The 27588-nt window shown below is 36.0% G+C and overlaps 1 protein-coding gene across 2 annotated transcripts in view; it reads left to right on the top strand.

The window, feature by feature from the left end:
- Positions 1-27588, top strand: part of ANKS1B (ankyrin repeat and sterile alpha motif domain containing 1B) — a 1189006-nt gene that overhangs the window by 484228 nt on the left and 677190 nt on the right. The window contains exons 9-10 of one of the 2 annotated variants that reach the window (XM_072655669.1): positions 12068-12646; positions 15118-15190. In XM_072655669.1, the coding sequence (XP_072511770.1) occupies positions 12068-12646; positions 15118-15190 (652 nt within the window). Of the gene's footprint in view, positions 1-12067; positions 12647-15117; positions 15191-27588 lie in introns of those variants that run through there. The other variant, XM_072655667.1, reaches the window with a different exon arrangement.

Raw genomic sequence — 27588 nt, 5'->3', positions numbered from 1 at the left:
GTGTGAGGAAAATATTCAGAGGTCAAGTCACTGGCTGGGAAAATGCCCAGAAAAGGGAAAAGAAATAAGACTATAGAAGGTTACTTTCTTGGCGAACAGGCATTTCCTCCCTTCCTTTCTGATGAGGAAGAACAATGCTTACCATCAGGCAAAGACACAGAAATCAAGGCTTCTGTGTCCCAGCCCACCCAATGGGCTCAGGCCATGGAAGAGCTCAAAAAGAATTTTGAAAATCAAGTTAGAGAGGTGGAGGAAAAGCTGGGAAGAGAAATGAGAGACATGAAGTCAAAGCATGAACAGCAGATCAGCTCCCTGCTAAGGGAGACCCAAAAAAATGTTGAAGAAATTAACACCTTAAAAACTAGCCTAACTCAATTGGCAAAAGAGGTTCAAAAAGCCAATGAGGAGAAGAATGCTTTCAAAAGCAGAATTAGCCAAATGGAAAAGGAGATTCAAAAGCTCACTGAAGAAAATAGTTCTTTAAAAATTAGAATGGCACAGATGGAGGCTAATGACTTTATGCAAAACCAAGAAATCACAGAACAAAGCCAGAGGAATGGAAAAATGGAAGATAATGTGAAATATCTCATTGGAAAAACAACAGACCTGGAAAATAGATCCAGGAGAGACAATTTAAAAATTATGGGACTACCTGAAAGCCATGATCAAAAGAAGAGCCTAGACATCATCCTTCATGAAATTATCAAGGAAAACTGCCCTGAGATTCTAGAACCAGAGGGCAAAATAAATATTCAAGGAATCCACAGAACACCGCCTGAAAGAGATCCAAAAAGAGAAACTCCTAGGAACATTGTGGCCAAATTCCAGAGTTCCCAGGTCAAGGAGAAAATACTGCAGGCAGCTAGAAAGAAACAATGCAAGTATTGTGGAAATACAATCAGGATAACACAAGATCTAGCAGCCTCTACATTAAGGGATCGAAGGGCATGGAACAGTATATTCCAGAAGTCAAAGGAACTAGGACTAAAACCAAGAATCACCTACCCAGCAAAACTGACTATAATACTTCAGGGGAAAAAAATGGTCTTTCAATGAAATAGAGGATTTTCAAGTATTCTTGATGAAAAGACCAGAGCTGAAAAGAAAATTTGACTTTCAAACACAAGAATGAAGAGAACCATGAAAAGGTGAACAGCAAAGTGAAGTCATAAGGGACTTACTAAAGCTGAACTGTTTACATTCCTACATGGAAAGACAATATTTGTAACTCTTGAAACATTTCAGTATCTGGGTACTGGGTGGGATTACACATGCACACACACTCACATACATAGAGACAGAGTGCACAGAGTGAATTGAATAGGTTGGGATCATATCTTTAAAACATAATGAAATCAAGCAGTGAGAGAGAAATATATTGGGAAGAGAAAGGGAGAAATTGAATGGGGCAAATTATCTCTCATAAAAGAGGCAATCAAAAGACTCATTAGTGGAGGGATAAAGAGGGGAGGTGAGAGAAAAACATGAAGTCTATTCTCATCACATTCCACTAAAGAAAAGAATAAAGTGCACACTCATTTTGGTAGGAAAACCTATCTCACAATACAGGAAAGTGGGGGATAAGGGGACAAGCAGGGTGGGGGGGATGATAGAAGGCAGGGCATGAGGAGGAGAGTGCAATTCAAGGTCGACACTCATGGGGAGGGATAGGATCAAAAGAGAATAGAAGTAATGGGGGACAGGATAGGATGGAGGGAAATATAGTTAGTCCTATACAACACAACTATTATGGAAGTCATTTGCAAAACTACACAGATATGGCCTATATTGAATTGCTTGCCTTCCAAAGGGAAGGGGTGGGGAGGGAGGGAGGAAGAGAAGTTCGAACTCAAAGTGTTAGGATCAACTGTCGAGTAATGTTCTTGCCACTAGGAAATAAGAAAAACAGGTAAAGGGGTATAGAAAGCTATCTGCCCCTACAGGACAAAAGAGAAGATGGAGACAAGGGCAGAGAGGGATGATAGAAGAGAGAGCAGATTGGTCATAGGGGCAATTAGAATGCTTGGTGTTTGGGGGGGGAGGGGATAAAAGGGGAGAAAATTTGTAACCCAAAATTTTGTGAAAATGAATGTTAAAAGTTAAATAAATAAATTTAATAATAAAAAAAAAAAAAAGAGGCAAGATTTGCATCCTAGTATTCATTTAATAATTTACTTCAGTCATCACCACACATTCTTCTGTTTTGTAGGAAAAAATGATTCCAAATCAATAGAATTCCATCTTTTCTTTTTCGCCCTTGCCCTGTATTACATTTTTTGTACCTTTGGGATAAACTAAAAAAAGTGACAAAAGCAATTTTACTAGATAAAAGTCATGGTGGCTGAGCCTGTGGGCATCTACAAGTATGGAAACTGCCTTTCAATAAGTTCATAAATCACCATCTTAAAATGTATGAATACAATACTTCATCAAGTAGTAAGCCCAGATTTGTTTTGAAGAATTGTTTGCCAAAGTTTCTTCTAGCTCTAACATTCCATGAGTTCATAAGTGGTCAAATGTTTGTAAAATTCTTCTCAATTATGTATTTAAAGTAACATCAGAATCTATAAACTAAAATTAACCATAACTGTATTTCTTATTATGGTCACTGCAATAATATATTTACATTTGTTTACTAGAGGAGATGTTAAATCAAACTTGTATTCAATCTTGTCCTCAATAAGAAATTTTATGTGAAATTAAAAACAATTTGTTGTTATCTTACTTATTTCTTCATTGCTATTCATGAATTCTACATCCTTTTCATGATACTCTGGAGTTTGAAAACTATGTTTCTGAGTTAATTGAATGGTTTCTCTTTGTCAACTTCCTACATTGTCAGTGATCCTTAACTTTATCTTCTATCCTTTTCTATATCTCTAGAAATTTTCATATGATTTCTTGGAAAATGGCTTGCATGCTATTTCTTTACAAACATTTGTGAAATGATAAGAATTTTTCTGCTTAGAGGAAGAATGAAAATGAGGAACAATGAGTAGAAATTGAATAATATAAGGAGAAACTTAAATTTAGTATAATGGAAAATATCTTAAAAATGAAAGATATTCAAAACTAAAAATCATTGTCTTTGAAGGTGGTAGATTTCCACTGATTTTCTCAAGCAAAAACTTGATAGTCATTTATCAAGGATAATGTGGAAATATTTTTGGTTAAGATATAGGTTTGATTAGATAGCCTCTGAAGTCTGTTCCTATTCTGAGATTTTAGAAACTCCTAATTTATCCACTCACCCTTCCAGTCTATAACTAGCTGTTTGACTTTAGATAAGATTCAACCTCTTCATCAATACAATGTAAAAGTTAGATTTGATGATTTCCATATCCTCCATTCATATGGATTACTTAATGATAATGCTGAATGAAGGGTTGGATCTTCTCTGCTTTAAGAATACTTATATTTCATGTATTCCCAATGACAAAAAATACACTCTGAAAGTAGGGAGATGAAAGTTCTTTGAAATATTGCCATAGAGGGCAGAAGCACGATGGTGGAGAAAAGCCAGGAAGTTGGCTGATTTCTTCCCTGTTTCCCTGAAAAACACTATTAAATCAAGCCTCTAAATGAATTCTGGAGCAGCAGACCCTACAAAAATAGGGAGTGAAACAATTTTCCACCTGAAGATAACTTAGAAGGATTTTAGGAAAGGTCTGTCTCATTTTGGTAAAAGGGGAACACGGCATGGCACAGGCAGTGTCCAGGCAAGCCAGGGAGCAAGGGGGTTGGCTCTTAGTCATAGCACAGATTAGCCAACAAGAACCCCAGTGTACTGATTCAGCAGGCCAGTGGAACAAGAGGCCAGCTATGAGACTGCCAGCTCCTGAGATACAAGAAAAACAGGCATGACTAGACTGAACTACCCTTTCTGCACCTGATGCCCTGGTGCAGGAAGTTAGTAACTGGGCCTCTGGCCCCCAGTACAAGAAACTTGGTACAGTACTCTCTGTGCCCCAGGAACAGAGCTCAACTTTAAAAGTCACAAAATAGGCTAAAATGAGCAAAATACAAAAAAGAACCCTGACCATACAAATACTATAATGAAAGAGAAGATGAAAACACAAACTCAGAAGAGGACAACAATGTCAGAGTGCCTCAAAGGGAAATAGAAATTTGTCTCAAGCCCTAAAACCCTTCATGGAAGATCTCAAAAAAGATTTTAAAAATCACATAAGAGAGGTAAAAGAAAAATTGGAGAAAGAAATAAAAATTATGCAAGTGTCAACAGGCAGGAAAAGGGACAAAAATTGACTGAAGAAAAAAATCCTTAAAAAATACAGTTGACCAAATGGAAAAAAACATTCACTAAAGAAAAAAAGTCCAAAAAATGGTAGGGGGCAGAGTCAAGATGGTGGAGTAGAAGGATGGACCTGCTCTAGCTCTACCCCCAAAGCCCATAAAATACCTGTAAAAAATGACTCTAAACAAATTCTAGAGCAGAAGAAGCCAAAAAACAACAAAGTGAAAGATTTCCAGCCCAAGACAGCCTGGAAGGCTGACAGGAAAGGTCTACACACCAGGTTCAGAGTAGAGTGCAGCCCAATCTTGGCCATGCACATGGCAGGGACAGGCCTGGAGTAGGCTTCAGGGCCTGGAATCACAGGAAGAAGCTGCAGTTCCCAGACTCCTCAACCCACAAATGCCAAAGACAGCTTCAAAGGTCAGTGAGAAAGATCTTTCACATGGGTGAGAAGAGAATGCCATCTGGCCCTGACCCCAGGTCCATAGCAGTCACTGCTGCAGTAGTGTCCATTTTAGGAGCCCTCAGCCTAAAACCCCTGGGAGAATCAAGAGGCTGATCTGTATTTCAGCTGTGAGTGGCAGCCCTAGGGTGAGGAGGAGCACTGGCATGGTGGAGCTGGAGAAGGTTGTGAAGAGGGAACCCTACTCGCAGATCCTGGGCAGAAAAGCTTGTGGTTGTTCCCAGACCAGAGCACAGGCCAGGAGAGGAGTAAACTCCTCTCCCTTGATTGTGAAAAGTTGGTGGAACTGAGAACTTATAGGTCCCTAGAGCATACCCTCAACCTGACAAAGGACTCAAAAGTCAAGTAGCTGGCTGGAACAATGCCCAAAGAAAGGGAAAAAATAATACTATAGAAGGATACTTTCTTGGTGAACAGGTATTTTCCTCCATCCTTTCTGGATGAGGAATAACAAAGGATACCATCAGAAGAAGTCAAGGCTTCTGCATCCAAAACCTCCAAAATATATATGCAATGGCCTCAGGTCATGGAAGAGCTCAAAAAGGATTTTGAAAATCAAGTAAGAGAGGTGCAGGGAAAATTGGGAAGAGAAATCAGAGCAATGCAAGAAATCATGAAAAGTGAGTCAACAGCTTGTTAAAGGAGACCCAAAAAATGCTGAAGAATATAACACTTTTTTTTTTTAAATAGACTAACCCAAATGGCAAAAGAGGTCCAAAAAGCCAATGAGGAGCAGAATACTTTAAAAAGCAGATTTAAGCAAATGGAAAAGGAGGTTCAAAAGCTCACTGAAGAAAATAGTTCTTTAAAAATCGGAATGGAGCAGATGGAAGCTAATGACTTTATGAGAAAACAAGATATCAAACAACAAAATCAAAAGAATGAAAAAATTGAAGACAATGTGAAATACCTCATTGGAAAAACAAGTGACCTGAAAACTAGATCCAGGAAAGACAATTTAAAAATTATGAGGCCACCTGAAAACCATGACGAAAAAAGAGCCTAGACATCATCTTTCTTGAAATTATCAAGGAAAATTGCCCTGATATTCTAGAACCAGAGAGTAAAATAAATATTGAAAGAATCCACAGATCACCTCCTCAAAGAGATCTGAAAAGAAAAACTCCTGGGAATATTGTAGCCAAATTCCAGACTTCCCAGGTCAAGGAGAAAATATTGTGAGCAGCCAGAAAGAAACAATTCAAGTATTGTGGAAATACAATCAGGCTAACACAAGATCTGGCAGCTTCTGCATTAAGGAATTGAAGGACTTGGAATATGATATTCCAGAAGTCAAAGGAATTAGAATCAAAACCAAGAATCACCCACCCAGAAAAACTAAGTATAATACTTCAGGGGAAAAAAATGATCATTCAATGAAATAGAGGGCTTTAAAGCATTCATGATGAGAAGACCAGACCTGAATAGAAAATTTGACTTTCAAACACAAGAATGAAGAGAAGCATGAAAAGGTGAGCAGGAAAGAGAAATCATAAGGGACTTACTAAAGTTGAACTGTTTACATTCCTACATGGAAAGATAATATTTGTAACTCTTGAGACTTTTCTCAGTATTTGGGTAATTGGAAGGATTATATACATATACACAGAGGGCACAGGGTGGTTTGAATTGGAAGGGATGATATCTAAAAGATAAAATTAAGGGGTGAGAGAGGAATATATTGGGAGGAGAAAGGGAGAAATGAAATGGGCAGAATAATCTCTCATAAAAGAGGTAAGGAAAAGCTTTTTCAGTGAAGGGGAAAAGGAGGGAGGTGAGAGGGAAAAGGGAAGGTTACTCACACCACATTTGGCTTAAGGAGGGAATAGCATACTAACTCAATTTGGCATGAAAATCTATCTCACACTACAGGAAAGTAGGGGAGAAGGAGATAAATGGACTTTGGAGGGGATGATAGAAGGGAGGGCAAATGGGAGAAGGTAATAATTAGAAGTAAACACTCTTGAAGAGGGACAAGGTCAAAAGAGAGAATAGAATAAAAGGGGAGCAGGATAGGATGGAAGGAAATATAGTTAGTCTTTCACAACATGACTATTATGGAAATCTTTTGTAAAACTACACATGTATAACCTATATTGAATTGCTTGCCTTCTCACTGGGGATGGGTTGGGAGGGAGGAAGAGAGAGAAGTTGCAACTCAAAGTTTTATGAACAAATGTTGAGAATTGTTTTTGCATGTAACTGAGAAAAAAGAAATTCAAGGTAATGGGGCATATAAATCTATCTTTCCCTACAAGAAAAGAGAGATGGGAATAAGGGAAGGGAGGGGTATGGTAGAAGGGAGGGCAGATTGGAGGAAAGGGTAATCAGAACGCATGGTGTCTTGGATGGGGAGAGGGGAGGGATGGGGAGAAAATTTGCAATTCAAAATCTTGTGGAAATGATTGTTGAAAACTCAAAATAAATAAATTCATTTAAAAAAAAACCTAACTCCTTAAAAAGTAGAATTGGTGGAATGGAAAAGAAGATAGAAGAACTAACTGAAGAAAAATAATTCCTTAAAAATTAGGATTGGGCAAAAAGAAGCTAATAATTCTGTAAGACATCAAGAATCAGTCAACAAAAAAAAAAAAATGAAAAAATGGAAGAAAAGGTAAACTACCTCGTTGGACAAACAATCAACCTAGAAAATGGATCCAGGAGGCATAATTTAAGAATTATTGGACTACCTGACAGCCATGATCAAAAAAAGATCCTATACAGCGTCTTTCAAGAAATTATCAAGGAAAACAGCCTTGTTGTCCTAGAAACGGAGGACAAAATAGTCATTGAAAGAATCTACCAATCACCTACTAAAAGAGATCTCAGAATGAAAACTCAAAGGAATATTGTAACCAAATTTCAGAATTGTCATGTCAAGGGGAAAATACTGCAAGCAGCCACAAAAAACAATTTTAAATATCATGGAACCACAGTCAGGATTATACTGGACTTAGCAGCTTCTATACTAAAGGATCAGAGGACTTGGAATATGATATTCTGGAAGGCATAGGGTGAGGATTACAATTAAGAATCAACTACCCAGCAAAATTGAGCATGATTTCTTTCAGGTGAAAAGATGAACATTCAGTGAAATAGGGGACTTTATATCATTTGCAATGAAAAGACCAGAAGTGAAAAGAAAATTCAACCTTCAAATATAAGACTCAAGAAAAGTATAAAAAGGTAAAGTGGAAAGAAGAAAAAACCACGGCATTCACTAAAGTTAAACTATTTACATCCCTACATGGGAAGATGATGTCTGTAACTCTTGAAAGCTGTATCTCTGTAAGGGCAGATAGAAGGATTATACATAGACAGAGTGTATAGGAATACATTGATAATATAAGGAAATTGGTGGGTTAGAAAAAGATTGTACTGAGAGAGGAAGAAAGGGGGAGACAGAATAGGGTAAATTATATCACATCAAGAGATACAAAAGGCTCATTACAGTAGAGGGAAAGAAGGGAAGGAGTGAGCATTGTTTGAACCTTACTTTCATCAGATTTGACTCAAAGAGTCTACGTGGCACCTACACAAAAACTGACTGTGTATTAGAGCTTAAAACCTCACAATCAAATGCATAAAAGCAGAAATATTAAATGCATCCTTTTCAGATCATGATGCAATAAAAATTAGACATATTGAAGGGCCGTGGAAAGATAGATTAAAAAATTATTGGAAACTAAGTAATCTAATCCTCAAGAATGAATGGACCAAACAACAAATCTAAGAAATAATCAATAATTTCATCATAGAGAATGACAATAATGAGACAACATTCCAAAATTTGTGGGATGTAGCTAAAGCAGTACTTATATGTTTATACGAATGAAATAGAGAAAAAAGAGATTAATAAATTTGGCATGCAACTAAAAATGCTAGAAAAAGAACAAATTAAAATCCCCAATTAAATACCAAATTAGAAATTCTGAAACTTAAAGGAGAGATTAATAAAATTGAAATTAAGAAAACTATTGAACTACTAAATAACACTAAGAGCTGGTTTATGAAAAAAATAAAATAAATAAATCTTTGGTTAATTTGATTATGAAAAAGAAAGAAGAAAACCAAATTCTCCACATCAAAAATTGAAAGAGTGAATTAAGCAATAATTAGAAGCTATTTTGCCCTACTGTATGCCAATAAACCTAACAATTTAAGTAATATGAATGAATATTTACAAAAATTAAAATTGTCCAGATTAGCAGAAGAGAAAATAAAATACTTTTAAGAGAAAGAAATTGAACAAGCCATCAATGAACTCCCTAAGAAAAACTCTCCAGCGCCAGATGAATGTATAACTAAATTACCCCAACATTTAAAGAACAATTAATTCCAGTGCTATATAAACAATTTGGAAAAAATAGGTGAAGAAATCCTACCAAATTCCTTGTATGACATAAATATGATACTGATACCTAAACCAGGAAGAACCAAAACAGAGAAAGATATATGGATCAATTTCCCTAATGACTATTGATGCAAAAGTTTTAAATAAAATATTAGCAAAAGATATTACAACAATTTATCACAAGGATAATACACTATGACCAGGTGGGATTTATACCAGAAATGCAGAATCGGTTCACTACTAGGAAAACTATCAATGTAATTGACCATATCAATAACGAAAGTAACATAAATTTCATGATTATCTCAATAGATGCAGAAAAAATATTTTGACAAAATACAATATCCATTCCTATTAAAAACACCAGAGAACATACGAATACATGGAGCCTTCCTTAAAATAATAAGTAGTAAAAAATAAATGGAGCATTCCTTAAAATGATAAGTAATATCTATGTAAAACCATCAACAAACATTATATATAATGGAGATAAGCTAGAAGCTTTCCCAGGAAGATTAGGGATGAAATAAGGAAGCCCATTATCATCACTGTTATTCAGTAATGTGCTAAAAATGTTAGCTTTAGCAATAAGAGAGGAAAAACAAAATTGAATGAATTAGAATAGGCAATGAGAAGATAAAACTATCACTCTTTGCAGATGATATGATGGAATTTTCAGAGGATCCTAGGGAATCAACTAAAACCTACTTGAAATAATAAACAATTTTAGCAAAGTTGCAGGATATGAAATAAGCCCACATAAATCATCAGTATTTCTATATATTATTACTAAAGCTTACCAGCCAAGAGATAGAAAGAGAAATTCTATTTAAAATAATTATAGACAATATAAAATATTGGGGAGTCTACCTGCCAATTCAAACCCAGGAACTATATGAACATAATTACAAAACACATTTTACACAAATAAAATCAGATCTAAGCAATTAGAAAAATATCGTTACCTCATGGGTAGGCTGACCTAATATAATAAAAATGACAATTCTATCAAAGTTAATTTACTTATTCAGTGACATACCAATGGAACAACCATAAATCTATTTTGTAAAGCTAAAACAATAACAATAAAATTCATCTGGAACAACAAATGTCAAGAATATTAATGGAATAAATGAAAAAATGAAAAGGAAGGTAGCCTAGTCACACAAGATCTAAAACTATATTATAAAGTGGTAGTCATCAAGACTCTAGTATTACCTAAGAAATAGAGCAGTGAATCAATGAAATAGGTTAGGTACACAAGACAAGAGTAAATGATTATAGTAATGTACTGTTTAATAAACCCAAAGATTCCAATTTCTTGGATAAGAACTCACTATTTGACAAAAATTGCCAGGAAAATTGGAAAATAGTATGGCAGAAACTAGGCAAAGATCAACATCTTACACCATATAACAAGATAAAGTAAAAATGGGTACATGTTGTAGACATAAAGAGTGATACCATAAGCAAATTAGGAGAGCGAAGAATAGTTTTAACTGTCAGATCTATGGAAAAGGGCAGAATTTATAACCAAACGAGATAGAAAACATTATGAAATGTAAAATGGATAATATTATTTTATTAAATTGTAACATTTTTCCACAAAGAAACCAATGCAGCCAAGATTAGAAGGAAAGTAGAAAAATGGGAAACATTTTTTATAGCCAGTGTTTCTGATAAAGGCCTCTTTTCTCAAATATATAGAAAACTGAGTCAAATTTATAAGAATACTATTCACTTCCTATTGAGAAATGGTCAAAGGATATGAATAGGGAGTTTTTAGTTGAAAAAATTAAAGCTATTTATAGTCATATGAAAAAATACTCTAAATCACTATTGATTAGAGAAATGACAATTAAAACAACTTTGAGGTGCCACCTCACACCTGTCAGGTTGGCCAACTTGACAGAAAAGGAAAAATGATAAATGTTGGAAAAGATATGAGAAAACTGGGGCACTGATGCATTCATTGTTAGTGGAGTTATGAAATGATCCAATCATTCTGTAGAGCAATCTGTAACTATGCCTAAAGGGCTATAAAACTGTGTATGACCTTTGATCCAGCAATATTGTTACTCGATCTGTATTCCAAAGAGATCATTAAAAAGAGAAAAGGACCCATATGTATAAAAATATTTATAGCAGCTCTTTTTGTGGTGGCAAAGAATTGGAAATTGAATAACTAAACAAGTTGTGTTATACAAATGTAATGAAATGCTATTGTGCTATGAGGAACGATGAGAAGATAGGTTTCAGAAAAACCTGAAATGACTTACATGAAGTGATGCTAATTGAAGTGATCAGAACCAAGAAAATATTGTTCACAGTAATAATAGTACTGTACGATGATCAACTGTGATAGACTTGGCTATTCTCAACATTACAATCAATGATCTAAAATAATTCCAAGAGACCCATGGTGAAAAATACTGTCCACGTCCAGGGAAAGAACTATGAAGTCTGAATACAGATCAAAGCATACTATTTTAATTTTTTTGTGGTTTTTCCTTGGTTTTCCCTTTTGTTCTGATTCTTTTCTTTCACATCATAACTAATGTGGAAATATGTTTGAAGTGATTGTATATGTACGTCCTATATCAGATTGCTTGCTGTCTTGGGAATGGGAGAGGAGATGTAAGGAGGGAGAAAAATTTCGAACTCAAAGTCTTATAAAAATGAATGTTGAAAATTATCTTTACATGGAATTGGAAAAAATCAAATACTTTTAGGACGAAAAAAGAGAAATATTTCCCTAGTTTATTTTAAATGTTTTCCACTCATAAATACACATTATGTGTACTACAAGTCAGAAATAAATCCATTGCAAAGTAAGATAAGGCCACATAGAAATCAGTCATACATGGTACCCAAACTCCTAGAAATTAAGAATGGTGGAGCAGTTATTCATGTTTTTCCTGACATTTGCCAACAAAGTTGAAACAAACACAGAAACTGATTCCATTATTCTTCTTTTGCAGAACCCTGTCAACAGGAAGGGAATGACCCTCCAGAGGAGCATGATCCTGGGCAATTTGCTGGCCTTCTTCATGGATCTTCTCCAGCCTGTGAGTCCCCTGATAATCCACTTCGTCTCTATAGCAAAGCAAACATGTGTGGAGGAGCACAGGAAGAAATTAGTTTGATGAATAATCCTCTCCATTATCAGCAGCCTCCACCAGGAAATAACCCAGGAGCTCCAGTAAAGAAAATTAAGCCCAAAGTGGTTAGTAGAACCATTTTTCACACAAAAAGCCATCCATTAGAAAATCACACCCTTGTTGGCACAAGAACAGCAAGAAATGGAACAAGAAATGGGAATGGGGACCAGTGGGGTGTTAGCACAGGAGGATTCGTGGAGCGAGCCTGTACTCTGGGAAGGATACGGTCTTTGCCAAAAGCCCTTCTTGATTTGCATTTGTCCAAAAATGTTTCCAAATCTGATTCTGATCTCATTGCCTACCCATCCACTGAGAAAACTTCAAGGGTGAACTGGAGTGAATCCTCAACAACTGAACCCAGTTCTAAAGGGAATTCTGAGAGGACTCCTTCCTTCACTTCTGAATGGGAAGAAGTAAGTTGAATCTTTTTATTATTAAACAATACAGTGGAATTGGGTAGTTGGGGAAGGGACAGATTTTAAATGTCTTATATTTTTGGAGATTAAAAAGAAGAGTATCTTCACCACAGAAGGCTGAAAGTGTCTGAGGAAATGCTTTATTATTTTACAACTAGCATCTTATATCAAGCATAGTTCCTTCCATAAAGAGAAACCTTTTTATGATCATCGGATTTGATGTCCATCTAATTATATGGTGCAAAATTAAAAAAAATAATCTATATGTTATTTTATAGTTTATAAAATTTATACTTTGGAAATCTCATTCCTACAAGCAACCCTGTGAGGTAGGTGGGGCTTGTTTTCATATTCTCATTCTACAGTTGTAGAAACTGAGACTCACAGAGACCAAGAGAATTGAATATGGTGAAGGATCCAGAAAAATACGACTCAGGCTTTCTTGGTTTCGAGGTCAGTAACTTTGTTGTTATATCAAGGAACTTCCCCTGTTGCAGGGACATGGCAAAGATGGTTAAATAGAAGATTTTGACTATTTATGTGATCAGTCACCTTCCTGTTAATCAACATTCCTCCTATTCTCATGCTTTCCTCTAGTAGGTGACAGGCATGTGTTTCTTTTTCAATTTTCTGTATCTCTTTTCTCTGTCATTAGTTATAAGACAGCGTGGTGTAGTAAATCAAGATCTGCCCTTGACATATGCTAACTGAGTGAGCCTGGGCAAATCTCTTAACCTCTCAATTTTTCAGGCAATGCTCTAAGACAGTGACATCTAGTGTAGATACAAACACTGATAGCAGGAGTTCCCTCTTTAGTTCTCTATACCCATGTAATTGCTGATCTTGTCCCTCCTTTCCAACACATACACATACACATAGTCATGGACCTATAAAATCACCAGTGAGCATTTGACTGTTAGCAGAAGTTGGAGTTATAATGAGGTAGCTTATTTAATGATGACGTAGCCAATGTCACAAATTCAGTCCATATAGGGCAAAAAATAAGATTTTTGTGTGGCCATAGACTGATTCATTATCATAAATAATCTCACAAAAGGCATGCCATTGGTCATGAGTAGAGGTAAGAGTATGACTCTTTCACCCTAAATTAATCATTCAATATCAACTTTTTTAAAAACCTCCAGTGTTCCAGGGAATATACATGACCTTGTGCTATTTAACATTTTTTAATAAATGATCTGTTTAAAGCCATAGATGGTCACCATATCACCTTTTCAAGAGACACAAACCTGGGAGCAATAGTTAACACAATGAAAAATGGAGTCAGGATGCAAAGTGGGCAGGACAAAACATTTGCCAGAGCCTAATAATTTTAAGTTGAATGGGGATAAATAACAAATCTGATATTTGGTTTTAAGCATGGATTTCACAAGTACAAAACAAGGGAGTGTGCTTAGAAAGATTTTCACTCCAAAAACAAAAGATATGGAGAATTGAACTGAAATTTCAACCTACCATTAGGGAGATATGGCAGCCAAGGAAACTAAGCCATTCTTAATCTAAATTAAGAGAAGCATAGTTTGCCAGGAATACAAAGGTGATAGACCTCTGTCCTGGTCAGATCACATCCACAGCACTCTGTTCATTTCTGAGCATTGTAGTTTAAGATGGATATTGATAAATTGAAGAATTTGCAAAGGAAATGAGTGACGATAGTGAAGCGTCTTAAGTTCATGAAATGTGAAGATTAGTTGAAAGAAATAGGAATGTTTATCCTATAGCAGAGAAGACTTGGTGAGGACATTAAACCTGTCTTCAAATATTAGAGGGACAGTCTCCTGGAAAGAAGACTAAACTTCCTCTGCTTGGCCCCCAGGAATAGAACTTGGAATAACAGTTGAAAGTTGCAGAAAGGGGAAAATAATGCAAAAAAAAAAAAAAAAAACAACTGAGTTGCACAAAAGGGAATATGGTGCTTTAAGACATCTAGGTTCCTTTTTCATTGAATGTCTTCAGGAAGTGGTTGAATAACCACTTGTTAGGGATATTATCAATGAATTCTTTTTCATGTTTGGATCAGACTAGATGGTTTCTGACATCCCTTCTCTTCTCTATTTTGTTAATACTTCATATCTTATAGGAAAACAACACATAGTGATACTGAGTCTCTGTGTGTGTATAATATGTATAAGAAAAATTACATGAAATCTTACCATAAATGTTTATGTAAGTAAAATTCTTGAAAGCATGAAGGAAAAGATGCCTGCTTCCAATTTCTACAAAAAAGCATGATTTTATTTTTAATATTTTTAAATTTTTAAAATATTTTTAATAGCAGGATCCAGCGTAGTATAGACCTCTCTCAAAATCTTTCCTTGTACTGTGAAGTTTTCTTGATTGTGGTATTGTTGCATTCACAATACTAAAATGTTCTGCTTTTGTGTTTTGGAAATTATCAGATGTAATGGAGACATTTAATGAGTTCTCACTGTTTTTGTTTTTTATAGATTGATAAAATAATGAGCTCTATAGATGCTGGAATCAACAATGAGCTTGAAGAGATGAACGATGATATTACAAGTAAGGAAACCTTTCTCTTTAAGTATTATTGAAATGAAAATATGATAAAAACAACACCTCAAATTAGTGCTGACCTTTAGCTAATTAAACTTAAATTGAAGGGGGAAAATAGCATATTTGTGTTCTATTGTAACTATACTGAAAATTCCCTTCACTTTTACACAAACTATACCCCAATATGTTTCAGGAAATTCAACAGTTTCTAAACTTCTACTGTGCTTAGTGACAAGTAATAATTCATAAAAATAATGGTTTAAAATTTTTAGCATAGTTTAATTGAATTCCTGCAAAGAGTCTTTAAGTACCTGACCATACAAGGCACTGAGTCTAGTCTTTAATTCTAAATACTAAATGCAATAGTCAGCTTCATATTTGATACAGTATATGTAATCTGATACAATTCAACAAACACTCAATAAGCTCTTCCTATGGGCACAAAGTACTAGGTGTTGCATTTACAAAGATACAAACAAAACAATGATTTATTAGTCAATATCCAATCTGCTTTGACAAAAATTGATGTAAGGATTGAAATAATGAAAAATTTCCTGAAAGAGCTATCCAACAGTACAGATTAAAAATCCCAAAGACGGCAGGACAATGGAGATGTTTGGGGTAACTCTCTATTTTTTATTCCAAATGGCAATAACTAGAATCATGTTAGTAAATGGATAATGTAATCCAAATATTACATGCAATGGCATTACATTGTAGAGATAAATGGCAAAGCTACTCACCAACATGAAAATGAAATAAATAATTTCTATAAAGGCATAATGGGACATCTAGGTGTTACAGTGGATAGAGTGCCAGACCTAGAGTCAGGAAGACCTGAATTAAAATCTGGTTTCAGATGCTTACTATGTGATTCTGGAAAAGTCATTTAATCCTGTTTTCCTTAGTTTCCTCATTTGTAGAATGAGCCAGAAAAGGAAATGGTGAACCAGTTGAGTGTCTTTGACAAGATAATCCCAAATGGGGTCACAAAGAGTCAGGCATGACTTACATAACCGAACATTGACAACCCAGAATCATAATACTTTATCAGATTGACTAGCCATTATTTCAAAGACCTGCCTAAGAAAATATTGAACTCTTCCTCATTGGAGGTCCTCTAGTAAGGAATAAACTTGAAGGATACGTAATAAAAGGTATTCTTTTCCACTTGTAAATTGGAGTAGATCATCACTGAATCCCTTGCAGCTCCAAAACTTTGGGTTTCTTTGAATTATTCCTCCCCTCAAGTAGTTTACTTATAATCACAGCATTAAAAAAAGTGGATGAAATATCTAGTCCAACCCCCTCATTGTACCAGTGATAAAACTATGCTTAGGAAGGTCAGTAATTATTAGTACATTTTGGAAAAAAAGCCATAAAAATATCCTTGTTTACTCTTGTAAATAAAAACAACTCATGTAATTTTTACTTTGAGCTCACTTATGAAAGTGCTTTGGAAATTGAAAGAGTGTGGGTCATTATGTTCTTCTGTTCCAGCATAAGTCATCGGGAGTTCTGGGTCTTTAGTTTCAGTTATTGCTCATGCTGTGGTAATTATATTGTTAGTGTTTTGTTGATCCTAATTGCTTATTAATTCTTATCACCAATTAGTGTCACAGAGATATCCCTCCTGATGATAGAGACCTTTTCAGATAGAGCAAAGTTGACCCAGTCTGAGGTCCCTTTGATTGAGTCTGAGCATTTCAGATTGGAATTTCAGCCTCCCCTTCACTGGGCATGCATGCTAGGTGATTTCTGGTCATCTTGACTTTGATGACTTAAGAAGAGAGAGAGAGAGAGAGAGAGAGAGAGAGAGAGAGAGAGAGAGAGAGAGAGAGAAAGAGAGAGAGAGAGAAGCTGATGATTCTGTTAAACTCAGTCTCACTTAAATGCAATACATGTGCAAGCCATCAGTCATGGTGTCATTGGTCATCTTCCAAAACAGGACAAATAACATCATGGCACATACATAGAGCTCTCCGCTGTATTCTGTTAAAACTGGAGCTGGAAAAGCTTCAGCTTCCTTCTTAAAAGTGTTTCCAAGGAAGGGATAAGTGTTATGGTAAGCAGATGATGTCTTTCTCCTGTTAACTCATGTTAAGAAGAGTAATGGTGTTCACAAGAAGAATTGGCATAGTTGGAATTGAGCTGGAGTCAGAAAACCTGCCTTCCAGCCACACTTCTACCATTCATTATAGGTGAAACTTGAAGAAAGGCACGAAACTTTTCTGAGCCTCTATTTTTTCATCAGTAAAATGAAAGTCATTGCACAGATGGCCTCTAAAATTGCTATTGTATTTGTTTTTCTATTAATGTCATTACAATCATCCTCATCATCATTTAATTTCACCTTTGATTTCTTTGGATGGGCAGTATTACACAGTAAAAAATACTGGATCAGGAGTCAATTATTATCTTTTTCACCATGGCTAAGTCACTAAGCTATTCTAACACCAGTTTCTATCTCTATAAAATGAGAAAGTTTTCACTCAATGGCTTCTAAATGCACTCCCAACTCAAAACCTATGATTCCATTGAGGAAACCCCTGACTTTGATGGAGAATGGCAATGCTTTTTAAAATTTTTTTAAAAATTTTATTTATTTTCAGTGTTATACAATCACTACCATATATTTTAGATTTTTCCCCTCCCTCCCCCTCCCCCTCCTTCCCTCCTCCCTCAGTGAGATAACATGCAATTTTATATAAGTTCTATACATACATTCCTATTAAATACATTTTCACTATAGTCATCATGCATAGAAGAATTAAAATGAATGGGAGAAATCATATAACAAACCAAAACATAATACAAAAGAAAATCATCTGCTACATTTTGCAATTAAATGCCATAGTTCTTTCTCTGGATGTGGAAGACATTTTGACTTAAAAGACCATTGGGAATTTTTTAAGTCTTTGCATTGCAATGAAGTTCTGAGTCTACCAGAAGAAATCTTCACACACTGTGGTTGTTGCTGTGTACAAAATTCTCTTGGTTCTGTTCCTTTTGCTCAGCATCAGATCATATAAGTCTTTCCAGGCCTCTCTGAAGTCTTCCTGTTCATCATTTTTAGATGGTTCTTTTTTTTATTTAAAGTTTTCAACATTCATTTCCACAAAATTTTGAGTTCCAAATTTTCTCCCATCTCTCTCCTCCCCTCACCCCAGAAAGTCTCTTCCACCAATCTTCCCTCACTTTTAACACCCCTCCCTTCCTTTATCCCCATCTTCTGTCTTGTCATGTGGGGCAAGATAAATTTCTATACCCCATTATCTGTATTTCTTATTTCTCAGTTGTAGACAAAAAAAATCTCAACATTTGTGTCTAAAACTTTGAGTTCCAACTTCTCTTCCTTTCTCGCTCCCCACCGATCCCCACTGAGAAGGCAAGTAATTAAATATAGGCTATATATGTGTACTTTTGCAAATGACTTCCATAATAGTCATGTTGTGTAAGACTAACTCCCTCGATCCTATCCTGCCCCCCATTTCTTCTATTCTCTCTTTTGACCTTGTCCCTCCCCAAGAGTGTTTACTTCCTCCCATTTACTCCTCCCATTTGCCCTCCTTTCCATCATCCCCCACACCCTGCTTATCCCCTTCTCCCCTACTTTCCTGTAGTGTAAGATAGGTTTTTGTACCAAACTGAGTGTGCATGTTATTCATTCCTTGAGCCAAATGTGATGAGAGGAAACTTCACTTTTTCCCTCTCACCTCCCCCCTTTCCCCTCCATTGAAAAAGCTTTTTCTTGCCTCTTTTATGAGAGGTAATTTTCCCCATTCCATTTCTCCCTTTCTCCTCTCTCACATTTTAATTTTATATTTTTAGATGATTCCTTCCCATTCAACTCACCCCGTACTCCCTGTTTCTCTCTCTCTCTTTACATGTGTGTATGTGTGTGTGTGTGTGTGTGTGTGTGTGTGTATAATTCCTCCAACTACCCAGATACTGAGAAAAGCTTCAAGAGTTGCAAATACTGTCTTTCCAAGTAGGAATGTAAACAGTTCAACTTTAGTAAGTCCCTTGTGATTTCTCTTTCCTGTTTACCTTTTCATGCTTCTCTTGATTCTTGTGTTTGAAAGTCAAATTTTCTTTTCAGCTCTGATCTTTTCATCACGAATACTTGAAAGTCCTCTATTTCACTGAATAACCATTTTTTCCCCTGAAGTATTATACTTAGTTTTACTGGGTAGGTGATTCTTGGTTTTAATTCTAGCTCCTTTGACTTCTGGAATATCATATTCCACACCCTTCAGTCCCTTAATGAAGAAGATGCTAGATCTTGTGTTATCTTGATTGTATTTCCACAATACTTGAATTGTTTCTTTCTAGCTGCTTGAAATATTTTCTCCTTGACCTGGGAACTCTGGAATTTAGCTACAATATTCCTAGGAGTTGAATAAAGGGAATTTTCCATAAAATAATAAGAAATACCCATCTAAAGCCCTCAGCAAGCATTATATGCAATGGAGATAAGCTAGATGAATTTCCAGTAAGATCAGGGGTGAAACAAGGATGTCCATTATCACCACTATTATTTAATATGTTACTAAAAATGTTAGCTGTAGCAATTAGAGAAGATAAAGAAATTGAAGAAATTACAATAGGCAAAGAAAAAACTAAGTTATCACTCTTTGCAGATGATATGATAACATATTTATAGAATCCCAGAAATTCAAGTAAAAAACTACTTGAAATAATAAACAACTTTGGCAAAGTTGCAGGTTACAAAATAAACCCACACAAATCTTCTGCATTTCTATGTATTACTAACAAAGCCCAACAGCAAGACATAGAAAGAGAAATCCCATTTAGAGCTAGGTTAGACATTATAAAATATTTGGGAGTCTACCTGCCAAAACAAATCCAGAGACTGTATGAACACAATTACAAGACACGTTTCTCACAAATAAAGTCAGATCTAAGTAAGTGGAAAAACATCAGTTGCTCATGGGTAGGCTGAGCCAATACAATAAAAATGACAATTCTACCTAAACTAATTTACTTATTTAGCACCATACGAATCAAATTATCTGATAATTATTTTCTAGGGCTGGAAAAAATAATATCAAAATTCATCTAGAAGAGCAGAAGATCCACAACTGCAAGGGAACTAATGAAAAGAAATGATAAGGAAGGTGGCCTAGTTCTACCAGATCTTAAACTGCATTATAAAGCAGCAATTATCAAAACCACTTGGTACTGGCTAAGAGACAGAAGGGTAGACAAGTGGAATATTCTAGGTACTCAAGACACAGTAGTCAATGCATACAGCAATCTACTGTTTGATAAATCCAAGTACACCAGCTTCTGAGATAAGAACTCACTGTTTGACAAAAATTGCTGGGAAAACTGGATAAAAGTGTGACAGAAACTAGGAATAGACCAATGCCTGACACAGTACACAAGAATAAAGTCCAAATGGGTACATGATCTAGGTGTAAAAATTGATATTATAAGCAAATTAGTGGAGCAAGGATTAGTGTATTTATCAGATTTATGGAGGAGGAAAGAATTTTTGACTAAAGAAGAGATAGAAAGCATTATGAAATGCAAAATGGATAATTTTGATTACACTAAACTGAAAAGTTTTTGCACAACCAAATCTAATGCAACCAAAATCAGGAGGATAGCAGAAAACTGGGAAAGAATTTTTGCAACTAGTGTCTGTGATAAAGGGCTCATTTCTAAAATATATAGAGAACTGAGTCAAATGTACAAGAATACAAGTCACTCCCTAATTGATAAATGGTCAAAGGAGATGAACAGGCAGTTTTCAGAGGAAGACATTAAAGATATCTATAATCATATGAAAAAATTGTCTAAATCACTATTGATTAGGGAGATGCAAATCAAAACAACTCTGAGATACCACATCACACCTATCAGATAGGCTAACATGACAAAACAAGAAGATGATAAACGTTGGAGAAGAGGTGGGAGAGTTGGAACACTAATTCATTGTTGGTGTAGCTGTGAGCTGATCCAACTATTCTGGAGAGCAATTTGGAACTATGCCCAAAGGGCTACAAAAATGTGCATACCATTTGGCCCAGCAATATGGCTTCTAGGACTGTATACCCTAAGAGATCGTAAAAATGGGAAAGAGTCCCACATGTACGAAAATATTTATAACAGCCCTCTTTGTGGTGGCCAAAAACTGGAAATTAAGGGTATTCCTGTTGATTGGCAAATGGCTGAATAAATTATGGTATGTGAATATAATGGAATACTATTGCTTTATAAGAAATGATGAACAGGAAGAATTCAGAGAGGCCTAGAAACACTTATATGATCTGATGCTGAGCAAAAGGAGCAGAACCAGGAGAAGTTTGTGCCCAGCAATGACCACAGTGTGAAAGAGTTTTTTTCTGGTAGATTTGGAACTTCATTGCAGTGCAAGGACTTAAAAAATTCCCAGTGGTCTTTTAAGGCAAAATATCTTCCATACCCAGAGAAAGCAGATCATTTTCTTTTGTATTACATTTTGGTTTGTAATATGATTTCTCCCATTCATTTTAATTCTTCTACACAACATGACTATAGTTAAAATGTATTTAATAGGAATGTGTGTATAGAACCTATATAAAATTGTATGCCATCTTGGGGAGGGAGGGAGAAGGGAGGAGGAAGTGAGGGAAAAATAGTCTAAGTTATATGGTAGTGATTGTAGAACACTGAAAACAAATAAAATTAATGCAAAAAAAGAGATTATCAACAACTAAAAAAAATTCCTAGGAGTTTCTCTTTTTGGATCTCTTTCAGGAGGTGATCAGTGGATTCTTTCAATATTTATTTTGCCCTTTGGTTCTAGAATATCAGGGCAGTTTTCCTTGATAATTTTATGAAAGATGATGTCAGTGTTCTATTTTTGATCATGGCCTTCAGGTAGTCCCACAATTTTTAAATCGTCTCTCCTGGATCTATTTTCCAGGTCAATTGTTTTTCCAATGAGATATTTCACATTATCTTCCATTTTTTCATTCTTTTGTTTTGTAATTTCTTGGTTTCTCATAAAGTCGTTAGCTTCCATCTGTTCCATTCTAATTTTTAAAGAACTATTTTCTTCAGTGATCTTTTGAACCTTCTTTTCCATTTGGCTAATTCTGCTTTTTAAAGCATTCTTCTCCACATTGGATTTTTGAACCTCTTTTGCCAATTTAGTTAGCCTATTTTTAAAGGTGTTACTTGCTTCATCATTTTTTTGAGGTTTCCTTTAGCAAGCTGTTGACTCAATTTTCATGATTTTCTTGCATCACTCTCATTTCTCTTCCCCAATTTTTCCTCTATTTGCTTTTGAAAATCCTTTTTGAGCTCTTATATGGCCTGAGCCCATTGTATATTTATTTTGGATGTTTGGAAAGCAGAAGCCTTGACTTTTATGTCTTCCCCTGATGGTAAGCATTGTTCTTCCTCATCCTAAAGGATGAAATAAATACCTCTTCACCAAGAAAGTACCTTCTATAGTCTTATTTTTTTCCCTTTTGGGGGCATTTTCCCAACCAGCTACTTGACTTTTGTGTCCTTTGTCAAGGGTAGGGTATACTCTGGGCACCTGTAAGTTCTCAGTTCCTCCAAGGTGGCACAAGCAAGGGAGATGAGTTTGCTCCCTGGCCAGGCTCTTAAGATCAACTGCTCAATTTCCCCAGGGGCTTTAGATGGCGCGGGACACCCACTCAGGGCTGAGATTAAGATCAGCTGCTGAGTTCCCCCAGGGGCTTTAAGTTGAAGGTTCCATCAATGGAATCTGGCTGCTGCCTGCCACCTGCTGTGGCCACCTTCACCTACTGCTGCTGTTGCTACTTCTACTGCTTCCTCCTGAGGTTGGAGCTAGGGGAGGATCCTGCTCCCCTCTCACTGACCTTTGAAGTTACCTTTGTCACCAGTGGGTTGAGGGATCTGTGAACCGCCTGCTCCTGTCCTGCTCCTCCTGGTGCTGCATGGCCCAGGCTGGGCTGCACTCCATTCCACATCCATTGTGACAGACCTTTCCTGTCAGCCTTCCAGGTCATGCTGGGCTGGAAATCTCCTCCTCTCTTGTTGTATGACTTCTACTGCTCTAGAATTTGTTGAGAATCATTCTTTACAGGTATTTTATGGGCTGTGGGGGAAGAGCTTAGAGTATGTGCATCTTTCTACTACACCATCTTGACTCTGCCCCCTTGTTCATCATTTCTTATAGCACAATAGTACTCTATCACATTCATATACAACAATTTATTCAGCCATTCCCCAGAGAATGGCAATTCTTTTACAACTCCTTGTATTCCTGGTGTACTTCCTGAGATTCAAAGGGATTGGGTCTTGCTCAGGCTCAAACAGTCGGTATAGTCAGGGATGAACCTAGGTTTTCCTGCCTCCAATGCCATTTCTCTGCCTATTCCTATACCTTGCCTCTGTGGATCTTGTCCTGCTCCTCTTTACGTGAAACTGGCATGAAATCATTGGCAGTCAAACACTTCTATTTAGAGATACTGAGATTCATTCCTCTAGAAAATGATTCAACATTGTGATGTGATTTTAAGAACAAAGATAGAAATCACTTTTCAAAGATACTGGAATCGAAAGTTTGGACTTCCTGACCTGGTTTTGGAATCAGGATAGTCATGGTTTAATTTTGCCTTATACTTCCTGTGTGATTTGGGAGAAGTCATTTAGTGTGTCATAGTCTTTTCTGACCATTGAAAATGGGGGTGATAATACCTCTAGGGCAAAACTTACAGTGATACTGTGAAGAGAAATTAGAATGGGTAAAAACTTTTGGTGAATCTTAAAAGGTAATATAAATATTTCCTTTGAAAATGGTGATAATGATTGAGTATCCTCACAAATTCATATAGGTTTTTTTGATGAAACTGCTATTTTAAAATAAGAATTTCTATCTACTTTGTCTTGATGTGGTAAATTATTAAAACTAATTGATATGGGACCCTAATAGTCTGGAGGAGTCAAAGATTCTGAAGGTCACCCTGCTAATTACATTAAGTAGCACAACATTCTGGTGGTGGGGCCACCACCACCACCTCCTCCATTCCACCACCACCACCACTACTACTGCTACTACTACCACCAGTACTACTAGCTAACATTTATATGGTACCTGCTATATGCCAGGTTCTGTGCTAATTACTTTACAAATATTGTCTCATTTTATCCTCACAACACCCCAGGAAGTTAGGTGCTATTATTATTTCCACTTTATAGATAAGAAAACTTAAATAAACATAGATTAAGTGACTTGCCCAGAATCACATGGCTAGTGAATGTTTGAAACCAGATTTGAACTCAGATCTCCCTGATTCCAGGTCAGTCATTCTATCTACTGTGCCATCAGTACCAAGTAGGTGATTTAAATTTTTACAAGGACAGGGGAATCTGACCCTGAAGGAATCTTTTCCATTCCCTCTCCTACTTTCTATATCTTGTCCTATCTTATTCTTGACTGAGAAAGCAAATGAAGCTGTTCAACCTGAGCCATTTTGATGCTGTTCCCATCTGAGTTGCTGAAACTGCATTTGTATTACTTTCCCTGAGATGAGTTGATACCTCTGTGGGCCCCTAGCTGTGTCTTTCCTGCAACATTATTTGCTAATATAGGATTAAAGTATAAGGATTTGAAATACCTTAGATATTGTCTAATCTAACTTCTTCATTTTACAGAAAAGGAACTTTGTCCAGATAATTGAAAGTCATATGAAGAATAATTATTAGAATTTGAACTCAACTGTTCTGATTCCACTGCACTTTCCACACTGTCTTATGTGCACAAAGACATATGCATATACATGTATGTATATGTGTGCATGTATGTCTACATACACACACATTTGCATGTGTATATAAATGTTGCTTGGTTGAAAAGTAAATTGGTGTAATAGATTTCAGTTTTATCAGCTGGCCTTCAAGATAAGGGAAAACCCCAGAAACACTAATGAAATACACTTGCCTCTCACCAGGTAAATGTTGCATAACTTTAATGGTGTGGTGGAAGGAGTTTAATGAGGTTTTTTTGTTGTTGTTCTAAAACTAATCAGATTGTGACACTGGACAGCTCACTTCTTCTTTCTTGGATTGGATGATTTCTTACTGAGATCTTGATTGTTTCAGTCTTTTTCCACACTCTCTGATGCCTTCCTCTCTGGTGATGGAGACTTCCTTGGGGTCTAGATCTCAAAGCATCTCAGTTTATTCCCACACTGGGCATTTCATGATTCATTGACCTAGGTCTCTACCCTGTTTAACTTTTGGATGGACAGAATGATCCAGCTGAGTGCTGCACTGTTTCCCTCAGACTCACTTCCCCCAACCCATGACCTGTTCCTTCTGCTTCTCAATTCTCTGGCCCAGCACTGGCAGTTCAAATGTGTCACATGGTACTATGGGATTTTTCTTCTCAGTCATGATAGTTCCAAGCTCTAGAGCCCTGGTACTATAGACTTGTCTGACTAGCGACCCAATCTGACTTCCATAACCCATAGTCAGTGTCTCCATGGTCACTGGAAGGAAGGAAAAGGAGCCAGAGCATGGGGTTGCATTTTGTTGTGGGTCTTTGGGTCTGCTAGTCCAGCCTCACTGACAATCACATGGGAGGTGGGGGAGGTATGCTGAGTGAAATGGTGAAATTGGAGTGAATGAACATCTGTTACTGTTTTTTTACATTCTTTTAGATTCTTGGTATCCTGTACCATGGAGACAGCTGGAGTTGTTCTGTCTTTAGCACATAATTTATTTTGGAGGGATTTGAGAGGCTGTGGAGACCAAAGAAAGTTGCTAGTCCTTCATCTTGTTGTTCACATGACCCAGAAGTAGACTATTTTCTAAGTCCCTTCCACAAACATTATGATCTGGCTAAACTGAGCTATTCTTAGTTCCACAAATACACACTGTCATCTCCTTATTTCCATGCCTTTGCTCATGCCATTCCATATGTCTACAATATTTTCTTTCCCTTTTTCCTCCTCAATTTCTATGCAGTCTTTTATAGCCCAGTGAAATGCTGCCTCCTCTAGAAAGCTGTTACTGATCTCACAGTCAAAAAGAACTTTCCTACTTAAATCCCATTTGACTTTGAAACTGTCCAATTCATTTATTATACAATATGATGTATTTTATTAATTTTTGTCTCAAATCATCATAATAGACTATAAACTCTTTAACGGAGGGCACTATGCAATATCTAAACTTTTATGTCCCCCATTAACATAAGAGCTTGGGATCCTTTGTTAGAAGAGATCTTCCAAATCATCTAATCCAACTTTCTCATTTATAGGTAAGGAAACTAAAGCACAGAGAGGTTGTGACTTGCCCAATGTCACAGTGCCAGCAAGGAATAACTCTAGATTCAACAGCAGATCTTTTAAAGTAGATCTGTATCATAGTATATCTGTATTATACATTTTAATTTTTTAAGGATGCAAACTGTTTTAGAAAAGAGTAATTAAAATGTAATGGTAAATTATCACTTAGAGGTTTAAAAAATCTGATTTAGAGCAAAAAGAGAACCTAGAGGCCATCAAGGTCAGCTCATCCATTTTATAGACAAGGAAACTGAGGAAGAGAATAGCTAAATGACTTGTCCAGGGTCACATACCTAATTAAAAATCTGAGGTTGAACTTGAAGCCAGCACTTCCTGACTCCAAGTCTCTATCCATGACATAACAATGCTTCTATAAGCATTTATTAAGCACTTACTGCATGTAACTCATTGTTCTAGACCCTGGGGATACCATGATAAAACTAAATATTCTCTTCCCTTAAAGGGTTTATATTCTACTGAGAAAGATATATAAATGTATATAAAATACACAGTATGAATGAAAGATAATTTTTGTAGGTGAAGGAAGTGGTGAAGGGAGAGGATCAATAAAAGCCTCATTTAAAAAGTGGTGCTTGAACTGAGCTTTGAAGAAAACAAGTTAAGGCCCAGAGAAGGGAGATGGAATGTTATGCTGAGAATGTTATTCAAGACCAACATTTTGGCTGGACCGTAAGGGACATTATAAACATTATAAATTTCATTTAATTATGATTCATGAATAGCAAGCCAAAGTCAAGAGATTGCTGCTGATTCCAGCCAATAAATAAATATAAATATATATGCATACACACATACACAGATAGGTGCACATATATATATATATCCATATATTTGTATATATATATATATATATATGTTTCTTGTTAAAATTGCAGTTTATATGTGGATTTCATTGCTCATAAAACAACACTTCCATCATAAACTACATTTACTATTTAATTCAAAAAATATTTAAGATTCTACAGTATGCAAAGATTTCTATTTATTTATTTATTTTGACATTTTATTTTTTTTATTAATTATCAGTGTTCTACAATCACTACCATATAACTTAGATTTTTTTTTCCCCTACCTCCCCCCTAC

This window comes from Notamacropus eugenii, chromosome 3, assembly GCF_028372415.1.
Source record: "Notamacropus eugenii isolate mMacEug1 chromosome 3, mMacEug1.pri_v2, whole genome shotgun sequence".
Lineage (NCBI taxonomy): Eukaryota > Metazoa > Chordata > Mammalia > Diprotodontia > Macropodidae > Notamacropus > Notamacropus eugenii.
The sequence above is the reverse complement of the archived record's forward strand: the minus strand, read 5'-3'. Positions and strand labels throughout refer to the sequence as shown.